The sequence below is a fragment of the Hypanus sabinus genome, chromosome 17 (genome assembly GCF_030144855.1).
Source record: "Hypanus sabinus isolate sHypSab1 chromosome 17, sHypSab1.hap1, whole genome shotgun sequence".
NCBI lineage: Eukaryota > Metazoa > Chordata > Chondrichthyes > Myliobatiformes > Dasyatidae > Hypanus > Hypanus sabinus.
Window position 1 is genome coordinate 5,785,944 of NC_082722.1, and position 15,073 is coordinate 5,801,016.

Here is a 15,073-nt window from a genome sequence, read left to right on the forward strand (position 1 = left end):
AATAATGTGCACGATATGAGAACCACAAATTCTAGATCAGCTGATTATCCTCAAACATGCTGATCAGATTCAGCATAAACTGTTTTCTAGTATGTAACAAAATGCCATTAATAATGTTGAAATGAGAAACAAAAATGGTTGAAATATTCAGCAGGTCAGTCAACATCACTTAAGAGAAATTGAGCTAGTCTCAAGTTGATGACCTTCTTCAAAATTGAAGGAGTTAGAAATCCAGCACATTTTAAGTTGCAGAGCAGAGGGAGAAGTGGAGAGAAGAAGTAAGTGAAAGGTTGCAGATGAAATGACAATGATGGTAATGCTGACTGCAGGAGGAGGGAAAGACTGCAGTGACCGGTGATCTGCCTGCCATGTCAAGAGATATTCCCCAAATGTCAAATACAAACCAGAAGAAAAAAGTGGAAATGGGTGAGATTTACTGCATGTGTATTTCTATTTATTCCCAGCGTAAAAGTCCTGCTTAACAATTAGCTGCGCTTTGTGAAAGGTTGAATGAGTTGGTCATTTGGGAGCTAGCAGAGCTGCACTGAGGCGATTCCCACCCAGCACAATCACAAAACACTTGGAAGCAAAGGTAAATTTTTGATTATGAGGTTTTATTACAAACAACAGCTAATTCTGAAGCTAAGAACAATTAGTTCAGACATGACATTTGAAATAGATACAATATTTTGAACTGCATTTTTTTGTTGCTCAATTGGTAAACGCTTAGAAGGCTATGGGTTTGAGCCACATTAGAGATGCATGAATGAATATTTAGGTTAGGTTTATAGTGCTGCACTGGGAGCTTATGTCTTGGTCAGGCATTAACTGAAGTCATATCGGTTTTCTCAGGTGCAGATGTATGATGTTGCAACTGACACCATTTTAAAAAGCTGAAAAGATATCCGCTCAGTCAAAAATCACTGGGAAAAAAAAGGTTATTATCACACTGATGTAAACAGGCAAATATGCAAATTCTACATCACAGCAAGCAGAAGTACTGAGGCTGCAGTTAGTTGTGTAAGGAATTATAACAGTGCCACAGACAATTGTGGAGGCCAAGACACTATATTTAAAGTGGAGGTTGATAGATTCTTGATTAGCCAGGGTGTCAAGAAGAAGGCAGAATGAGTTGAGATGGTTAGTAAATTGGCTATGATGGAATGGCGGAGCAGACTCAATGGACTGACGGCATAATCCTGCTCCTTCATCTTGTGTTCTTAAAATGCAAATCTTTATTATAAATAAATTATGACCATTTAAAAAAATAAAAATTTTCACAACTACTCATTTTATTTAGACTTACGATCAATGACAGAGGTTTGATAAAGATGATTAGTTGCTGAAAAGCTGTTTAAAGAATCTGAGACATTCATTTTCCTGTATCAGTTGGCAGCTTTGTTTATGTTAGCTACTGGACAGTGGAGCCAGACCTATCCCCACATCATTACAGTCTTTCAAGTTATTCAACCATTTTCTTCTTAGTTTTTGAGGTCTCCTATTTTAAGTTTAGCAAACTCAGTTGCCAGCTTCAGTGCTTTTTCAAGGCCATTGATGTTTTTCCCTGTGGCTTGAGCAGACATGTCCTTTCCTCCACCTCTTCCATCCAGTAGTACTGATATGTGACCAATCCAATCACTGGCTTTCAAACCCTTGCTTACAGTTTCCTGAAAGTTTAGAAACAGAAGGGAAAATTAACATAACAGAAACTTTGTGTGGCTTTGAACAATGTAAAAGTAGTGCTTTCAGGCAAAGTTTTCCCCCCAACCACACCCATCCAATGGGTCAGCTCCATGTTTCAGACACATTCACAGTGTAAGGAGACCCATTCAATATTCGTCTATGCCAGCCTAATTCTCACTTGGGGCAAGTAGATTGACTGCATGGTTACAGGATGGAAAACACAAGTAGAAATACCCTCCTCCCCTTTTTACCCCTGACAATATTTAGTTGTTTGGTTTTTTTTCTCTCTCTGCCCATCACTCTGCCTGCTCTCCATCTCCCTCTGGTGCTCCCCTCCCACTTTCTTTCTCCCTAGGCCTCCCGTCCCATGATCCTTTCCCTTCTCCAGCTCTGTATCCCTTCTGCCAATAACCTTTCCAGTTCTTAGCTTCATCCCCCCCTCCCCCGTCTTCTCCTCTCATTTCGCACTTTCCCCTCCCCCCACTACTTTCAAATCTCTTACTATCTTTCTTTTCAGTTAGTCCTGACGAAGAGTCTTGGCCTGAAAAGGCGACTGTACTTCTCCCTATAGATGCTGCCTGGCCTGCTGCATTCCACCAGCATTTTGTGTGTTGTTGTTTGCATTTCCAGCATCTGCAGATTTCCTTGTGTTTGCCAGTAGAAATACCATCTCTGGTTAATTGTTACTGCTCAGAAGTGTGGAGGACAGAGAGTGGCAAGCTGTTTGCTCTCAATAATTGTTAAGAAGCATTAGATAGACAGACAGACATACTTTATTGATCCCGAGGGAAAATGGGTTTTGGTACAGTCGCACCAACCAAGAATAGCGAAGAAATATAGCAATATAAAACCATAAATAAATAAGTAAGTAAGTAAATAATGATGCCAAGTGGAAATTAGTCCAGGATCAGCCTATTGGCTGTGTACTTATCACCAGTTGATAACTTGTATCTTCAGCCAAGAATGTGATTATAACACTCCACTCCCAAGAATCACGTTATAACTCCCAAGTTATGCAACGTGGCATAACTTCATCCTTTACCAGAATTTGAGCTGTTCACATTGAGCTCTTGCACTGTGTAGCTATTTATATATACATAGTTTTGATTTTATTCAGTCCTGTAAACTGAAGCAGATAGAAAATGCACTGTATTCTCACAATTCATACCACTGAGTGTATATCCTACCTGTGACCTCCAGAGATCTCCCCTACATCCCAACATAGACCAGTATTTGAAATTGCTTGATTTGTTCAGGAAAAATACATGCACATTTATCCCGTTAACAGAAAGGCTGTTTGTTTGGTCAGGAACTGGCAACTACCAAATATCCAGCTTTACCTGGGGCACCTGGCACAAACACGTGACTGTTCCTGCGTCCTTATCTACAGCAAACAACATGGCTGCCGTCTGAGGTGAGTGTGTCTTAAACAGCTTTAGAGATTCGTTCAGTGCCTGGTGAAAACAACACATGGTCAGGCCCAGTACTGTCCAACAATTGAACATAGATGCAGTCGATATCCACAAGTCCTTCTCACCTTGGCTGGTGCTCCTGGTTCCATTTCCATTACCACCAGAGGCTGGTTTGGATGAGCGTCTATGAACTGCTTGGTTTTCTCGCGAACCTGTCAATGAAGTCAATAACATTATTCCGCTCCCTTCAGGCAACTGTTCACTTTGACCAAGAGTTCAACTACCAGAAAATATGCACTAAAGGGTTTTCGGGGAAAGATTGGAACAGGAGACAAATTTATAACCATTCTTAATATCTCTAAACATAATAAATTGCAACCAATCAAGGATCAACTCTAATTTCCATGTACATTTATGTATATTAGGAGTTTGGTGTGTTGGCACCACATGCAATAAAAACAACATTCAATTATTATAAAGAATATTACAACAAGTTATAAGTTAAATATGGAACAGATAGCACAATGTAAACAGCATTGTAAAGAGTGGTTTAAAGTGTCTTCAGTACTGTGCTGTGACAGGGATTATAGATAGAGGGGTGGGAAGAATCACCGATCAGACTGTCTGCCCGGTGGGAAGAAAACTTCTGCTGGGTTGGTAAATAAAGCAAATCCACACTCAAGATGCTGCAACCAACAAGGTGAAGAAACCGTTTTGTGGGTTTTTCATGAAGTTGGCTGAGGGAATGACATTGTTTGGAAGACGATGTATATCATTGGTTTGTTCCCAAAACTTTTCAAAGGGAGAACAGCAGCTCCATCAAAGAACTACACCACAGCTTTGTGTTGAAATGAAAACACAGATATTTATTTCCAGATTTGAACAGCTTAAGAGGAAATTCTTCACACATATTAAATATTTTAAAAATCAGTTAGATATAAAAGTGCATTGATCCTTGATAGGAAGCATTTTATTATTCTGCATGCTCAAGCAATAACTGGGTGTGTAGTTGATCTGTGAAGGGGAGGGACAAAATCTCTATTCCTGTAGTTTATTTATTCTTTAAATTGGTTCTTTTTGTCAACTGATGTCAGTCACTCCACAGAAACAGAAGTGAATAGGTAATTCATCAAGCAGGTTCATGGACAGAATAATTGAGGATTCTCTCCCAAGACATGAAACCCATCCGTACGTATTATGAAGCATTGGTTTTTCCAAGTTAAGACCCATGATCCTAATAAAATTCACAAGCATAAACAAAAAAAAACATCTATTGTTTTAAAATACAGCAAAGGAGTCCTAGGAGTGAAATAGTTATTTTCAGGGAAGCAGTAACTCAAAAGCCACCAAATATTTGATTACCTTCTTCAGCAGCTCTGCTTTTCCAGCTCTGTCCAGGTCATCCATAGTTTTCTTCAGTGACTTCAGCTTGTCTCTCAGCTCATCCTTCTGCCACTGGGGGATGGCTGCAGTACCGATCATCTGAAAATCAAACAAATCAACCACAAAGATGAGATTTTACAAGGAAGGACAGACACTGGTAACAGACCATTTCTGTTGTCAGTTTTATTTCCACAGTATTTATTTATTTCTTTCTTCACTTTTCCAATTTCCACCTCTGAAGGGATATTTGGTCTACAGATCAACAGACACTGGAAACTCCACAAATCATCACCTGAGCATAAATTCTCAGTGGCTTGACCCTGTCTGGAAGGCCGATGTTAGGCTGTCTTTGAAGAGGGTGAGCCCTCGCAACATGGAAGCCTGACGGAGCACCTGGTAAGGCCCTGGAAACTTGTGCCAACAAACTGGCAGGGGTATTCAAGGACATTTTCAAGCCCTCACTGCTACGGATGGAAGTTCCCACTTGCTTCAAAAAGGCAACAATAATACCAGTGCTTGAGAATAGTATGAGCTGCCTTAATGACTACCACCCAGTAGCACTCACACAAGACATAAAGGAGCAGAATTAGGCCATCTGGCCCATCGAGTCTGCTCCACCATTCAATCGTGGTAATCTTTTTTTCTATCTCCTCCTCAACCCCAATTCCTGGGCTCCACAGCTACATGTGGCAAAAAATTTCACAAATTCACCACCCTATGGTGAAAGAAATTTCTCCACGTCTGACTCCTGAATATCCTCCCCATTTAGAAAATAGTCCGCACATTTATTTCTACTACCAAAGTGCATGACCATGCATTTGCCAACATTGTATTTCATTTGCCACTCTCTTGTCCACTCTCCTAAGCTGTCATAAGTCCTTCTGCATCCTAGCTGTTTCCTCAACACTACCTGCCCCCACCAATCTTCGTATCATCTGCAAATTTGGCAATAAAAACATCTATTCCATCATCTAAATCATTTATATACAGCATAAAAAGAATCGATCCCAATACTGACCCCTGTGGAACACCACTAGTCACTGGCAGCCAACCAGAAAAGGATCCTTTTATTCCCACTTGCTGCCTCCTACCAATCAGCCAATGCTCTAACCATGATAGTAACTTTCCTGTAATACCATGGGCTCTTAACTCAGTGAGCAGCCACATGTGTGGCACCTTGTCAAAGGCCTTCTGTAAGTCCAAATATACAATGTCCACTGTATCCTCTTTATCTATTCTATTTGTAATCTCCTCAAAGAATTCCAACAGGTTTGTCAGGCAGGATTTTCCCTGAAGGAAACCATGCTGACTTTATACTATCTTGTCCTGTGTCACCAAGTACTCCATCACCTCATCCTTAACAATTGACTCTAATATTTTTCCAACCACTGAAGTCAGGCTAACTGGTCTATGATTTCCTTTCTGCTGCCTTCCTCCTTTCTTAAAGAGTGGAGTAACATTTGCAATCTTCCAGTCCTCTGATTGCAGTGACTTACGAACCTTTAGATCTTTCAGCTTTTTGAGCACCTTCTCTCTTGTCACAGTAACTGCACCCACTCCTCTTCCTTCACACACTACAACATCAGGCACACTGCTCGTGTCTTCCACAGTGAAGACTGATGCAAAATACCCATTTGTTCATCAGCCATCTCCTTGACTCCCATTATTATTTCTCCTGCCTCATTTTCAGTGATTCTATATCCACTCTAATCTCTCTTTTATTTTTAACATACATGAAAAAACTTTAACTTCCCCTGCCAGCCACGGTTGTACTATTTTACCATTTGAGTATCTATTTTCTGGAAAACGCATGTCCTGCACCTTCCCCATTTTCCCCAGAAACGCATGCCATTGTTGCTCTGCTGACACCCCTGCCAGCAGCTCCTTCCAATTTACTTTGGCCAACTCCTCTCCCATACCACTGTAATTTCCCTCACTCCACTGAAATACTGCTACATCAGACTTTACTTTCTCCCTATCAAATTTCAAGTTGAACTCAATCATATTGTGATCACTGGCATTCAGAGTCCTGTATATAACTCTTACCAAGGTCTTTTTACCTTTGTAGTTTCTTAACTCTACCCACAAGTATACTACATCTTATGTAATTTCTTTCTAAAGATTTGATTTCATTTTTTTTTACCAACAGAGCCACCCCATCCTCTCTGCGTAAAATAAAAATAAAAACTTACCAGAAACTTTCTTACTTAGAACCTCCACCTGTACTTGCCCAAGCCTACTGAGCCAAAGCTGGACCACAATGCCCCACTCCAACAATGGCCACTCCGCTTACACCTCCCCTCTTTTTACTGGCCCCGCGTGGATTGCTGCCCATTGAGAATAAGATGGAAAGCACCCAAGCTCTTTTTAAACATCGTGCTGTGTCACCAATGGACAAACTCTCATGTTCATTGCCGCCTGCCAAGAGAAAAAGATGGCAGGATCTTGGCATTGTGGAGGAACAGAGGGATATTGAGATCCATATCCATAGATCCCTCAAAGTTACTATGATAGGTTTGTTAAGAAGGCATATGATGTTTAGGCCTTCATTAGTCAGGGGATTGAGTTCAAGAGCCGCGGAGATGTATATAACACTGGTTGGAATCAGTTCTGAGGGATGTGGAAGCTTCAGAGAGGGTGCAGAGGAGATTTACCAGGATACTGCCGAGACTAGACAGCATGCCTTATGAGGACAGGTTGAGCGAGGTAGGGTTTTTCTCTTTGGCGCAAAGGAGGATGAGCGGTGACTTGTACAAGATGATTAGATTCGATTGATTGGATAGCCAGGAACCATTTCTCCAAGAGCAGAAATGACTAATTTGAGGGGGCATTATTTTAAGATGATTGGATGGAAGTATGGGGGATGTCAGAGGTAACTAGGTAAATAATTTTGCACAGAGAGTGGTGGAAGCATGGTATGCCCTGCCAGGGGTAGTGGTAGAGGCAGATACATTAGGGGCATTTAAGAAACTCTTAGATAGGCACATGGATGACAGAACAATGGAAAGCAATGTAGGAGGAAAGGATTAGATTGATCTTAGAGTAGGTTAAAAGGTACAACATTGTGGGCCGAAGGGCAAATACTATGCTGTTATGGTCTATGTTCTATAAAGCCTAAGGCAGCCAATTCTGCCAGTAAACCCTAACTCATATCAGAATCTTATCAACCTATCTCATATTAAGACCATAAGATATAGGAGCAGAAGTAAGCCATTCATCTCATCAAGTCTGCTCCACCATTCAATCACGGGCTGATCCAATTCTTCCAGTCATCCCCACTCCTTACCTTCACCCCATACCCTTTGATGCCCTGGCTAATCAAGAGCCTATCTATCTCTGCCTTAAATACACCCAATGACTTGGCCTCCACAGCCGCTCGTGGCAACAAATTTTACAGATTTACCATCCACTGACTAATTTCTCCACATCACAGTTCTAAATGGATGTCCTTCAATCCTAAAGTTGTGCCCTCTTGTCCTAGAATAACTTCGCCATATCTAATCTGTTCGGGCCTTTTATCATTCAGAATGTTTCTATGAGATACCCACTCATTCTCCTGAACTCCAGGGAATACAGCCCAAAAGCTGCCAGACATTCCTCATACCTGGAATCATTGCCTTTCATTCCTGGAATCATTCTTGTGAATCTTCTCTGAATCACCTCCAATGTCAGTATATCCTTTCTAAAATAAGGAGCCCAAAACTGCACACAATACTCCAAATGTGGTCTCACGAGTGCCTTATAGAGCCTCAACATCACATCCCTGCTCTTACATTCTATACCTCTAGAAATGAATGCCAACATTGCATTTGCCTTCTTCACAACTGACTCAACCTGGAGGTTAACCTTTAGGGTGTCTTGCACAAGAACACCCAAGTCCCTTTGCATCTCTGCAGATTGAATACTCTCCCTATCTAAATAATAGCCTGCCCGTTCTTCCACCAAAGTGCATGACCATACATTTTCCAACATTGAATTTCATTTGCCACTTCCTTGCTTGTTCCCCTAAACTATCTAAGTCTCTCTGCAGGCTCTCTGTTTCTTCACACTACCCGCTCCTCCACCGATCTCTGTATCATCAGCAAATTTAGCAACAAATCCATAAATACCATAGTCCAAATCATTGACATACATCGGAAAATGCAGCGATCCCAACACCAACCCATGTGGAACTCAGCCAGCCAGAGTAGGTTCCCTTTATTCCCACTCTCTGTTTACTGCCGAACAGCTAATGCTCCACTCACGCTAGTAACTTCCCTGTAATTCCGTGGGTTCTCATCTTGCTAAGCAGCCTCATGTGCGGCATCTTGACAAAGGCCTTCTGAAAATCCAAGTGCACAATGTCTACTGCATCTCCTTTGTCTACCCTGCTTGTAATTTCCTCAAAGAATTGCAGTAGGTTTGTCAGGCAGGACATTCCTTTCAGGAAAACATACAGGCTTTGGCCTATCTTGTCAAGTGCCTCCAGGGACTCTGTAATCTCATCACTAACAATCAATTCCAACAATATCCCAACTATTGATGTCAGGCTAACAGGTCTATAGTTTCCTTTCTGCTGCCTCCCACCCTTCTTAAATAGTGGAGTAACATTTGCAATTTTCTAGTCATCTGGTACAATGCCAGAATCTATTGATTCTTGAAAGATCATCGTTAATGCCTCCAAAATCTCTCCAGCTACTTCCTTCAGAACCTAAGGGTGCATTCCATCAGGTCCAGGAGATTTATCCACTCTCAGACCATTAAACTTCCTGAGCACCTTCTCAGTTGTAATTTTCACTGCACAAACCTCACTTCCCTGACACTCTTGTATGTCCAGTATACTGCAGACATCTTCCACTGTGAAGACCGATGCGAAATACACATTCAGTTCCTCTGCCATCTCTGCGTCTCTCATTACAGTATCTCCAGCGTCATTTTGTATTGGTCCTATATCTACCATCAACTCTTTTACCCTTTATATAATTAAAAAAGCTTTTAGTATCTTCTTTGATATTAGTCACCAGCTTCCTCTCATAATTCATCTTTTCCTTCCTAAATAGCTTCTTAGTTTCCTTCTGCAAGTTTTTAAAAGCTTCCCAATCCTCTATCTTCCCACTAGCTCTGGCCTCCTTGTATGCCATCCCTTTTGCTTTTACTTTGGCTCTGACTTCACTTGTCAGCCACGGTAGTGTCCTTCTTCCCTTTAAAAATTTCCTCTTATTTGGAATATATCTGTCTTGCACTTCCCTCATTTTTCACAGAAACTCCAGACATTGCTGCTCTGCTGTCCTTACTGCAAATGTCCCTTTCTAGTCAATTTCGGTCAGTTCCCCTCTCATGCTATTGTAATTTCCTTTATTCCACTGAAATACCAACACATTAGATTTTATTGTTTTCCTCTCAAATTTCAGTGTGAACTCGATCATATTGTAATCACTGTTCCCTAAGGGTTCCTTAGCCTTAAGCTCTCTTATCACCTCTGGATCATTGCACATCATCCAATCCAGCAGCGCCAATACCCTAGTGGGCTCAACAACAAGCTGTTCTAAAAAGTCATCCTTAGACATTCCACAAATTCTCTCTTGAGGTCCAGTACTGGCCTGGTTTTCCCAATCCACTTTCATGTTAAAATCCCCAACAATTATCATGACATTGCCCTTCTGACCCAACTTTTCTATCTCCCATTGTAAATTGTGATCCACATCCCGGCTGCTGTTTGGAGGCCTGTATACAACTGCCATTAAGGATCCTTTTACCCTTATCATTTCTTAACTCAACCCATACAGACTCTACACCTTCCAATCGTATGTCATCTCTTTCTATCCACCTTGTCACAGACCTTCCCTTGTATTCCCTTTCTCCTCTGTTTACAACTTAGATCTTGTTTTTCTCTTACTTCTTATAAAAAAGTCATTAGCCCCAAATATTAACCATTTGTCCTATCAAGTACTGCCTGACCAGCTGACATTTTTAGGCTTTTGCCTTTATTTCAGATTTCCAGTATTTATAGATTTTAAGATTTTCTCTTCTTCTGATAGCTTGGTTTTAATTCAAGCCTCTACTAGATATATTGGACCAGGATTGGCTAGAGTACAAGTCCTCTCAGCCTTGAAACCTCTCCCAGTCTTGACAAATTGCTTCCTCACCCTGTTCAGTCTTTATTTACTCCATCATCTAATGGCTTTATGCTGATGTAAATCATCTTTATTACAATATTGCACATTATATTGTTGACCTTTATGAAAAAAAGCCGAAACAAAAACTCCCAAAAGTGAGCATAAATGAGAAAGATTATCAGTCACTTCTATCTAATCCATTAAGGTTCCACAGATTAACATACCCAGTGAAACCACTTCAAATTCTCTATCCTGTGCAGGGAGCCATTCCAGTGCAACTTACTCTGAAATTTGTAGTCAATAACACAGGTTTTCAAGAACACACATTCTTTTTTAAAAAAATGTGCTGAACACAATTATTTGAATGATCTTAAAATAAACTAGCATTTTTGACATACCTCTGTAAGGTCAGCAATTTCTTTCTGGATCTCTTTACTGGGAGTAGTTTGAACTTGGACCTTAGACTGTAGTGCATCAAGAGATTTCTGGAGAGCATCTGCCTTTCTTAGAGCCTAAAAAAGATAATGACATCCAAATCGTGAAATCTTGGGAACTCTTACTACAAACAACCTCCCCCCCGATGTCAACACATGAGCACATCATTGACTTCAGGAAGCAGGGGGGGGGGGGGGTAGTGCAAATACTCCTGTGTGCATCAGTAGGTTGGGATCTCCAGCTCCTAGGGGTAACAGCATCACTAGTCTGTCATTGTCAACCACACAGATGTTATGACTAAAAAAGCCAACCAAGGCCTCTACTTCCTCAGGAGGCTGAAGAAATTGGGTTTGACCCATCAACCCTTACTGATGCACCACAGAAAGCATTTTGTCTGGATGTACAATGGCTTGGTATAGCAATTACTCAGCACTTGACTAAAAGAAGCTGCAGAAAGTTCTGGATAGAGATCAGCACATCATGGAAATCAGCCTACACTCCACAGACTGTCTATACTTCTTGCTGCCTCAGTAAAGCAGTCAGCATAATTAAAGACTCCACCCACCCCGGATATTCTTAAATCTCCCCTCTTCCATCTGGCAGACGATACAAAAGCCTGAAAACACATACTACCAGGCTCAAAGTTGGCTTCTACCCCACTGATATAAGACCTTTGATTACCTAATAAGACAAAAAAGACTCGCTGAGTCCAAATGCAGCATTATCACTGCTCTAAACGAGTCAATGAACTGATTGGAATAACTCATTATTACATCAGCATATTTAAAATTAGGCTTTTCAAAAATTGAGAGCTTATTTCAGCAAAAGCTCAAGCAAGTTGAAAAACATTTTCTTGAAAAATTGGTCAGATGAAAAACAATAAAAATATCCAACTATAAGGAAATCCATTTTTTTCTCTCAAGGATTCATTAAGCACAATCACCAACCTTTTGTGCCTCAAACCCTGTGACTGCGACTATTCTCCTGATGCCCTTAGCGATAGCCTCTTCTGACACAATCACAAAAGGACCAGCATGATGAGAGTTCTGCAGATGCCTGGAACAAAATGGAAACATTCAGATAATGTAAACTAAGGGTAACTTCCTGAAACAGAGATGTTCAAGGAGTTATCCAATTCAAATTTTCAGCACACGTGATAAACTGAAATTTCCCAGGGCTGATACGGAGACAATTGTTTTCATGACATAAATGAATAAATTGGATACACTGGGCGCAATTAAAAACCACAAACAAATTGCTGAGGAAATCGACAAGTCTGGCTGCATTAACGGGAAGGAATAAAAAAAATCAATGTTTCAGGCAAAGATCCTGCAAATGAAAGGGGAAGAAGCCAGAATAAAATGGTTGGGGGTGGGGAAAGAATACAAACTGGAAGGTGATAAGTGAAGCCAGGTGAGTGAAAGGTAAAAGGTGCACGTGTACACACATACACAAGGTTGTTACCCTTTACCTTGTTGGCATGTTAAGTATGTTTCATGATCGTACACGATCACTTTTCCTTTTTCAGTTTCTGATGTGAACGGTGGAGTTTGCAATTAATTGAATTGAATTAATTTTACTTCTTACATCTTTCACATACATGAGGAGTAAAAATCTTTACATTATGTCTCCGCCTAAATGTGCAATCATAGTAATTTCTAAAAATTTATAATAAATATAAGAGTCAATGTAATACAGAGCACACTCAAATCAGTTTGAGTTAATCAGTCTGATGGCCTGGTGGAAGAAAGAAGCTGTCCCGGAGCCTGTTGGTCCTGGCTTTTATGCTGCCGTACCGTTTTGCGGATGGGAGCAGCTGGAAAAGATTGTAGTTGGGGTGACACAGGTCCCTAATGATTCTACGGGCCCTTTTTACACACCAGTCCTTGTAAATGTCCTGAATCATGGGAAGTTCACAACTACAGATGCGCTGAGCTGTCCGCACCACTCTCTGCAGAATCCTGTAATTGAGGGAAGTACAGTTCCCATACCAGGCAGTGATGCAGCCAGTCAGGATGCTCTCAGTTGTGCTCCTGTAGAAAGTTCTTAGGATCTGGGGGCCCATATCAAACTTCCTCACCATCTGAGGTGAAAGAGGAGCTGTTGTGCCTTTTTCACCACGTAACTGGTGTGTACAAACCATGTGAGGTCTTCGGTGATGTGGATGCCGAGGAATTTAAAGTTGTCTACTCTCTCAACCCCTGATCAATGATGCCTATAGGGGTTAGCCCATCTCCTTTCCTCCTGTAATCCGCAACCAGCTCTGTCTGCAGATTTTAGAACTGGCTTATATATACAGTTTTTATTTACGATATTATTCAGCGGACACCGAATCACTGGGCAAAAAATTGCATGGCACAAGTTTTTTGTGCACTCTGGTCATTACAAATTAAAGGGAACAGTGGTGGGTGGGGGATGGGGAATGATGCGAGAAGCTGGGAGGTGATAGGTAGAAGAGGGAAAGGTATGAAGGAGTAGGAATCTGATAAAGAGAGAACTGTGAACAACTTTGGAAAAACAAATTAAATCTTTAGAGATAGAACTAAATGAAAGGGATGATCCAACAAAACAAAGAGATCTGCTACTTTTGAGAGCCAAATATAATAAATTATCTGCTGATAAAGCTGCAAAAAGTTTAATGTGGCTGAAGCAATCTTATTACGATCAAGGAGAAAAAGCTGGGAAACTCTTGGCATGTAAAATTCAATAAAGGGAAGAAGGAGGGGCCCCAGAGGGAGGTGAGGAGAAGGGGTTAGAAGGAAGCTAGAATGGGGAATGGAAAAGAGAAAGGTGGGGGGAGAGAGAAGAAATTACCAGAAGTTAGAGAAATCAATGTTCGTGCCATCAGGTTGGAAGCTTCCCACTAAAATGTTAGCTCAATGATCAGTTAGAACTCACTTAATGAGAGGCTAATTTCAAAGGGTTGAAAGGCTTATTCCTGTTCCTATGCTCCTTCCAGTGGATTTTCATTGATCCCTGTTCCCTGGACAATGCTCCCAATATTATATCAATGGGGTACAATTTTATTAAAAATATTTAGCAGTGCTTCCTTATTTTCTGAGCTATATGTAATGTCCTGGTTTTAAAATTCTATCAAGACACTCACGTTCCACCACAAAATTCCACTGAAGTGACAGAGCCTGCTGGTCCCGATGGGTCAGCTACCAAGTCTTCCACTGGAATTCCCACAGACACCACTCGTACTGGGTCAGGATACGTCTCATCAAATACAGCACGAAGTCCCTGAATAGCTTTGGCAGCAACAAGGGGAGCATTCATGGCATAAACTGGCTGTAAGGAAATGTGTAAAGTTGTTATACATTCCGCCTACAAATGAAATAAACTTTCATTTCCTTTCTTGTGTAGTTTCAGAATGAAGATAAGCAACATTGCAACTTAGAGTAAGTGTGTTGGTGTACCTTTACCACTTGAGGAAATGGGTCCTGTGGATCAGGTATTGTTTAGGAGATCTCTAGGTTCCCTTATAGCAGTTAGAATTAGCTCTTTGGGCTTCAGAGAAGATGGATATTGTTTCAAGCAAACTCTACTGTTTTCCAACATTAGTATACCTACTCCCACTGTTGTAATATTTCTCACATTAATTACCAACAAGGATAACTGTTAATGGTAGGTAACTGCATATTGTGCAACAGAGATAAATGGCACCTATCATGATATGGGGCCTTCACACTCAAGACAGCAAAGCCTTTCATCCCATATGCCTGCATTTGAAGTCGTCAATACCTCACCTCCCCCAGAAAGTAGCATGATGGGGGAGGTGTATTGAAGCCAACATGCTTTCACTCAGGTGGTTCACGTCACAACTGCTTACGTGACAGTATCTGGTTCAGAGTCAAACCTAAAACAGAACTAGGCAACTCAGAATGAATCTCAACTGAGACCAGAAGATTACCCGTTCACCCACCACTATACCCATGCATTTACCTGAACACAAGGCTCAGGACTATAAGTAGGTCACCAGACCCCTAAAGTCTGCTCCACCATTCAATCAAACCATGGCTGATCCATGCTGGCCTCAGCTGTTCTTCAGTGCCAGTTCTCCAT

The 15,073-nt window shown here is 41.1% G+C and overlaps 1 protein-coding gene across 3 annotated transcripts in view; it reads right to left on the bottom strand.

Annotated features, from left to right (window-relative positions):
- Positions 1–15,073, bottom strand: part of aars1 (alanyl-tRNA synthetase 1) — a 97,948-nt gene that overhangs the window by 25,236 nt on the left and 57,639 nt on the right. For 2 of the 3 annotated variants that reach the window (XM_059992495.1, XM_059992497.1), the window contains exons 15-21: positions 14,115–14,299; positions 11,956–12,064; positions 10,972–11,085; positions 4,458–4,577; positions 3,221–3,307; positions 3,024–3,137; positions 594–1,667 (exon numbers count right to left, since the gene is read on the bottom strand). In XM_059992495.1, the coding sequence (XP_059848478.1) occupies positions 1,482–1,667; positions 3,024–3,137; positions 3,221–3,307; positions 4,458–4,577; positions 10,972–11,085; positions 11,956–12,064; positions 14,115–14,299 (915 nt within the window). In that variant the 3' untranslated portion in view covers positions 594–1,481. Of the gene's footprint in view, positions 1–593; positions 1,668–3,023; positions 3,138–3,220; positions 3,308–4,457; positions 4,578–10,971; positions 11,086–11,955; positions 12,065–14,114; positions 14,300–15,073 lie in introns of those variants that run through there. The other variant, XR_009516219.1, reaches the window with a different exon arrangement.